Source organism: Tachyglossus aculeatus, chromosome X1 (assembly GCF_015852505.1).
Source record: "Tachyglossus aculeatus isolate mTacAcu1 chromosome X1, mTacAcu1.pri, whole genome shotgun sequence".
Lineage (NCBI taxonomy): Eukaryota > Metazoa > Chordata > Mammalia > Monotremata > Tachyglossidae > Tachyglossus > Tachyglossus aculeatus.
In genome coordinates this window covers 121,390,769-121,397,593 of record NC_052101.1, presented here as the reverse complement: position 1 = coordinate 121,397,593, position 6,825 = coordinate 121,390,769, and the positions used below count along the sequence as shown (strand labels likewise).

Here is a 6,825-nt window from a genome sequence, read left to right as displayed (position 1 = left end):
GTGCCTAACACTGGGTACTGGAAGCATTATTGGGCTTATTTTTTGGATTTTTAGCAACTATATGTACAGCTCAAATGCAGTGAACTTCAGCAACAAGGGGAACTGGCAGATTAAGAATGCGGGAACTGAATTTCAAAGTTGAAAACAGGAAGAGGCACATAATGAAAAGGTTTCGAATGAAACTTCGGTGGCAGTTGTCAAAAGTACTAATAACTCAGAGGGTTTTGGGTTCAGAATCTTTGGATGAAAAAGGCTAAATCTTGTACCCTTCCAAAACGTTAATAGGGAGAAAGCAGAGTTTGAGTTGTTCTTTATTTTTTTAATTTTTGTGCGGTTGGGAAATATTTATTTAAAAGCTGTAACTCTTGGTACGATTAGTCATTTTCTATTGCTCTCTCTAGAAAAGGTCACTGACAGCAGTCGAGGTCATTTATGTCTTCAATAATAAATGGTGATTGGAGTGGGCAATTATTTTAAAAAAGTTTTACCCATTCTTCTTTAAAATTTTGATCATACCAGTTTATTTCTAAAAGAAAATGGCCTTTGAACTTTAATTGTTTTAGATGATAGCATAAAAGCATTTGTGAAAATGAGATTTTCCAATTTTTCAACACTGCTGATGGATGAAGAAATTGAGATCTTATTTATCGGGGCCAAGGAAGCTGTCTTTGCCGTTGACATGAATGACATCACCCAAGAAATAGCCCATGTAAGTTGTGACAATCTTACTCTTTTGAAAAATGCCTTGTTGGAATCTCTTCATCTGCCTGAAACTGCTCATATGCATATTACCAAAGCATTGTCTTTCAATGCTTTGATAGTGATAAATGCCGAAGCAGCTCCCCAAAAGCTGGTATTTGGGGGCTGCTGCTGTGAAACGTCTTCAGAAGCTTTAAATTGCCCTGGTGGAAATCCGGGTCTTTTGCATCTTAGAAAAACAAACTGCTTGACGTTTGTGAACTCTCCAGGGAATATCAATTTACATCCTAGGTCCCCTTAGGATTTAAAAGCCAATTAACAAAATTATCCAAATCTAAGACAGTTGCGTAATGAAACCCCGATAGACTGGACAGTCATGATTCTTGAAGTTCTGTCTCACTACCCAAAAAGCCTAGGGCAATCATCATCATCATCATCAATCGTATTGAGCGCTTACTATGTGCAGAGCACTGTACTAAGTGCTTGGGAAGTACAAATTGGCAACATATAGAGACGGTCCCTACCCAACAGTGGGCTCACAGTCTAAAAGGGGGAGAGTCTAAAAGGGGGAGAATCCCTATTGGGGTACCGATTTTCGCCAGGACGGCGGAAAAGGACCCTACAGCCGCGGGCAGCGATAGCGGTGGCACCAAGAGCAGCAGGTGACCGTACAGCCTTCTTGTCCTTTTTGGCAGCAGCAGCAGCCATTGTTGCCGTGGCTGAACAGAGCCGTCCTCTGGGGCTAGCCATGGGAGTTTATAGTGGGCCCAGAGGGACACTTCCATCCCTGCCTGCAACTCCCATGACTGGTCCAGTCAGTAGAGTTTATTTGACCGCCTACTGGGAAAGTACAGTAGGGCTAGACATGATCCCTGCCTCCAAGGAGTTTAGAATTTAGCGGGAGAGAGACACTCAAACTGGACAGGAAGAAGGAGGAAAAGGGAACAATATGCATGAGTTGGTGCTTAATAGGGTATGTAGGTTATGGGCTTAGGTGGCAGTTGGGATGATATAAAGTGGGGAGATTAGAACGCTCTGGGCATGTCGCCCCCCCTCCTCAAAAATCTCCAGTGGTTGCCTATCAACTTTCATATGAAGCAAAAACTCCTCACTGTTGGCTTCAAAGCTCTCCACCACCTTGCCCCCTCCTACATCACCTCCCTTCTCTCCTTCTACAGCCCAGCCTGCACCCTCTTCTCTGCCGCTAACCTCCTCACTGGGCCTCATTCTCGCCTGTCCCGCCGTCGACCCCCGGCCCACGTCCTACCTCTGGCCTGGAATGTCCTCCCTCCTCACATCTGCCAAACTAGCTCACTTCCCCCCTTCAAAGCCCTACTGAAAGCTCACCTCCTCCAGGAGGCCTTCCCAGACTGATCCCCCCTTTTCCTCCGCTTCCTCTTCCCTCCCCATCACCCCTACTCCCTCCCTCTGCTCTACCCCCCTCTAATAAATAATATAATTTATTATTCTATTTTATTAATGATATCTATAATTCTATTGATGCCTGTCTACTTGTTTTGTTGTCTGTCTCCCCCCTTCTAGACTGTGAGCCCATTGTTGGGTAGGGATTGTCTCTATCTGTTGCTGAATTGTACTTTCCAAGTGCTTAGTACAGTGCTCTGCACACAGTAAGCGCTCAGTAAATGCGAATGAATGAATGAATGAGATTAGAAATCCATCAGGGGAGGCCTCCTGGAGGAGGTGAAGTTTTCTTAGAAGGGCTTTGGAGATGGGGAGAGCTGGAGTTTGTTGAATATGAAGTGGGAAAGAGTTCCAGCAAGGGAGGAGGAGGAGGGCATGAGCAAGAGGTTGGTGGTGGGAGAGATGAGAGTGGGACACAGCGAGTGGATCGCCCTGATAAGCAATGAAGACTACAGACTGGGCCAGTTTAGCTGAAGCAGTCGCCAGGGCTGCCAGTACTTGGACCTGAATGGCCATAGCAGCCCCAACTGAACTGGTCAGGAAGTCTGAACTGGTCGTGGGTTCTAATCCCGGCTCCGCCACTTATCAGATGTGTGACTTTGGGCAAGTCACTTTAACTTCTCTGGGCCTCAGTTACCTCATCTGTAAAGTGGGGATTAAGACTGTGAGCCCTAAATGGAACAACCTGATTACCTTGTATCTACCCCAGTGCTTAGGACAGTGCTTGGCACATAGTAAGCGCTTAACAAATATTATTATTATTATTATCTGGCCTGCCCTGGTTCCTTTCGATCGGCGGCAGCAGCGGCCCAGCCCAGGATGGGCCATTTTAGCTGGGGTTTTGGCTAGTTTGCCTGATTGGCAGCATTGCTATCAGTGGTCTGGCTGAACTGGACCATTTTACTGGGGCCACTTTACCTGGGCAGCGGAGGACGGTGATGTGTTGCTGCCCCCTCCTCTCTCTCCCTTCTCTCCCCCCCACCCCGGTTCCCCCTCTCTGTACCACCCTCCTTTTAGACCCTGCACTTAACAGCTCAAACTGTTGAGAAGCAGCACGGCCACCTGTCTGCTGTGTGCCCTTGGGCAAGTCACTTCACCTCTCTGTGCCTCGGTTACCTCATCTGTAAAATGGGGATTGAGACTGTGAGCCCCACATGGGACAGGGATTGTGTCCCTCCCTATTGACATGTATCCACCCCAGCGTTTAGTACAGTGCCTGGCATACAGTAAGCACTTAACAAATACCATAATTACTATTATTAGATTGCTAATTGAGGCATCCCTCCTCCAAAATGCACAATTCAAGGACATTATTTTTGTTGTTTTTGAAAGTACAATTTTAAAAGCTTTTTTTCTGTCATACACAAGTGAACAACAAAATATCATCGTGAAGAAAAAAGAAAATCCCTTCCCTCCCACCCGCAAACTCTAACTTTCCTAGCATGAATAGCCTTCTCTCCAGTCTTTCAGGACTTCGAGTTAAATACAGCTGTTAATGACAATAAAATGAAAGAGCATGTTTATGTTGACTAGAGAGAAATTTGAATCTAAAAGTAAAATTGAGCTCCAAGGGCAATTGACAGAACTAAGTTGAGGGGTTTCCATTGAACTACATAAAGAGTTGAATGATGAGCACAAGGACATTTCCACAATTTTCACATTTCATGTTCTTTTCACCTGATGCCTTTTTGTTCAGCAAAATCACAGTCCTTCATGAATAGTGGCACCAATTAGCATTTATTAAGTATCTACTGAGTGCAAAGCAAGGTACTAAATTGGACTTCTGAAATCCTTTATACCTTATAGGTGTTCAAAGAGCGTTATTAAAAATAGAACGGAAGTATGAATGATCTAGTTTTTTAGTTTGCATTTAGAGTTGTAGGCCTAAAAAGATGATGCATTTGCTTATTTGGATTCCAGGTGTTTTGGCGTACTTCTGAAGAGGCACAACAGGCATGTGTTCATAAAGGAAAAAACAAAGTAGGTAAAAGTTGAAATTTATCCTCATCACTAATTTCATAACCATGAAATTATTGCCATTTAGAGCCCAGTTCATTTGTTTTTTCCTATTAAAAGCAAATGCCTTGCCACTGGTTCTAAATCCTTGTCTTTCACATCGATTATCCTGTAAATTTATGGTAGTATAATTCTAACACCCAGTGCTCTTTGTGAATTGATGAAGAGTTGTCACCATTAAATATCATCATGTCAAAAAACCTGTCATGAACGCTTAGTGGATAGAGCACGGGCCTAGGAGTCAGAAGGACCTGGGTTCTAATCCCGGATCCACCACGTCTGCTGTGTGACCTTGGGCAAGTTGGGCAAGACATGCCCATGTCTCTCCCATCCTAAAAAAACCCTCTCTTGACCCCACCTCACTTTCTAGTTATCGCCCCATCTCCCTCCTACCATTCCTTTCCAAACTTCTTGAACGAGTCATCTACACATACTGCCTCGAATTCCTCAATGCCAACTTTCTCCTCGACCCCCTGCAGTCTGGCTTCTGTCCCCTACATTCCACAGAAACTGCCCTCTCAAAGGTCACCAGTGACCTCCTGCTTGCCAAATCCAACAGCTCATACTCTATCCTAATCCTCCTCGACCTCTCAGCTGCCTTTGACACTGGACCAGCCACTTCTCCTCAACGTGCTATCCAACCTTGGCTTCACAGACTCCGTCCTCTCCTGGTTCTCCTCTTATCTCCCCAGCCATTCATTCTCAGTCTCTTTTGCAGGCTCCTCCTCCCCCTCCCATCCCCTTACTGTAGGGGTTCCTCAAGGTTCAGTTCTTGGTCCCCTTCTGTTCTCGATCTACACTCACTCCCTTGGTGACCTCATTCGCTCCCACGGCTTCAACTATCATCTCTACGCTGATGACACCCAAATCTACATCTCTGCCCCTGCTCTCTCTCCCTCCCTCCAGGCTCGCATCTCCTCCTGCCTTCAGGACATCTCCATCTGGATGTCTGCCCGCCACCTAAAACTCAATATGTCCAAGACTGAACTCCTTGTCTTCCCTCCCAAACCCTGCCCTCTCCCTGACTTTCCCATCACTTGACGGCACTACCATCCTTCCCGTCTCACAAGCCCGCAACCTTGGTGTCATCCTCGACTCTGCTCTCTCGGTCACCCCTCACATCCAAGCCGTCACCAAAACCTGCCGGTCTCACCCCCGCAACATTGCCAAGATCCGCCCTTTCCTCTCCATCCAAACCGATACCCTGCTCGTTCAAGTTCTCATCCTATCCCGTCTGGACTACTGTTATCAGCCTCCTCTCCGATCTCCCATCCTTTTTTCTCTCACCACTTCTATCCATACTTCACGCCGCTGCCCGGATTCTCTTTGTCCAGAAATGCCCTGGGCATGTTACTCCCCTCCTCAAAAATCTCCAGTGGCTACCAGTCAACCTATGCATCAGGCAAAAACTCCTCACCCTCGGCTTCAAGGCTGTCCATCACCTCGCCCCCTCCTACCTCACCTCCCTTCTCTCCTTCTACAGCCCAGCCCACACCCTCCACTCCTCTGCCGCTAATCTCCTCACCGTGCCTCGTTCTTGCCTGTCCCGCCATCGACCCCCGGCCCACATCATCCCCCTGGCCTGGAATGCCCTCCCTCCGCACATCCGCCAAGCTAGTTCTCTTCCTCCCTTCAAGGCCCTACTGAGAGCTCACCTCCTCCAGGAGGCCTTCCCAGACTGAGCCCCCTCCTTCCTCTCCCCCTCCTCCCCCTCCCCATCCCCCCTGCCTTACCTCCTTCCCCTCCCCACAGCACCTGTATATATGTATATATGTTTGTACATATTTATTACTCTATTTGTACATATTCTATTTATTTTATTTTGTTAATATGTTTTGTTTGGTTCTCTGTCTCCCCCTTCTAGACTGTGAGCCCACTGTTGGTTAGGGACCATCTCTGTATGTTGCCAACTTGTACTTCCCAAGCGCTTAGTACAGTGATCTGCACACAGTAAGTGCTCAATAAATACGATTGAATGAATGAATGAATGAAGTTACTTAACTTCTGGACCTCAGATACCTCATCTGTAAAATTGGGGATTAAGACTGTGAGCCCCATGTGGGATATGGACTATGTCCAACCCTAATTAGTTTGTATCTACCTCAGAGTTTAGTACAGTCCCTGGCACATAGTAAGTGCTTAACAAATACCATTAAAAAAAAAATCTAGATGGGATCTGATTGTTTTTCTTCTCCCTCTGTTTCAGGTTGAATGTCAAAATTACATCCTCCTCCTCCACAAAATTACTGACACTACCTTGTATGTTTGTGGATCAAATGCATTTCATCCCACTTGTGATTTCATGGTAAGCATTTTAATATACTGAGTATGTCATTGACTGCTTGACCTAGTTTTCAGTAGTGCCAATGCAACAAGTCGTTTTGTACCAATCACAAAGAAGTATGGCACATTTCTTTAAGGACAGTTGATTATTAGGTGAATGGTGTTATAAAATGATCATAGGTCCACTGTAATTTTCCAATGTTCAATGCAGATTCTCAACAAAACAAAGATGTTTCTAAAGGGGAAAGCTGAGGAGAGCAGAGGGAATTGTCCATTTGGCCTAACCCTGAAGTACAGTTCTGTCCTAGTTGGTATGTTTCATTCTTTCTGATTCATGGAACTTTAAATACTCTGTTTTCATTTGATCACAACTACTCAATATTGTAATTAGATTGGATAATTAAT

General features: G+C 45.5%; 1 protein-coding gene across 3 annotated transcripts in view; it reads left to right on the top strand.

The window, feature by feature from the left end:
- LOC119950218 (semaphorin-4E-like) overlaps window positions 1-6,825 on the top strand; it is a 31,445-nt gene that overhangs the window by 3,795 nt on the left and 20,825 nt on the right. Inside the window, exons 3-6 of one of the 3 annotated variants that reach the window (XM_038772362.1) lie at window positions 630-709; window positions 4,042-4,101; window positions 6,344-6,442; window positions 6,632-6,731. In XM_038772362.1, the coding sequence (XP_038628290.1) occupies window positions 630-709; window positions 4,042-4,101; window positions 6,344-6,442; window positions 6,632-6,731 (339 nt within the window). Of the gene's footprint in view, window positions 1-563; window positions 710-4,041; window positions 4,102-6,343; window positions 6,443-6,631; window positions 6,732-6,825 lie in introns of all 3 variants that reach the window. The other 2 variants (XM_038772361.1, XM_038772363.1) reach the window with 2 other exon arrangements.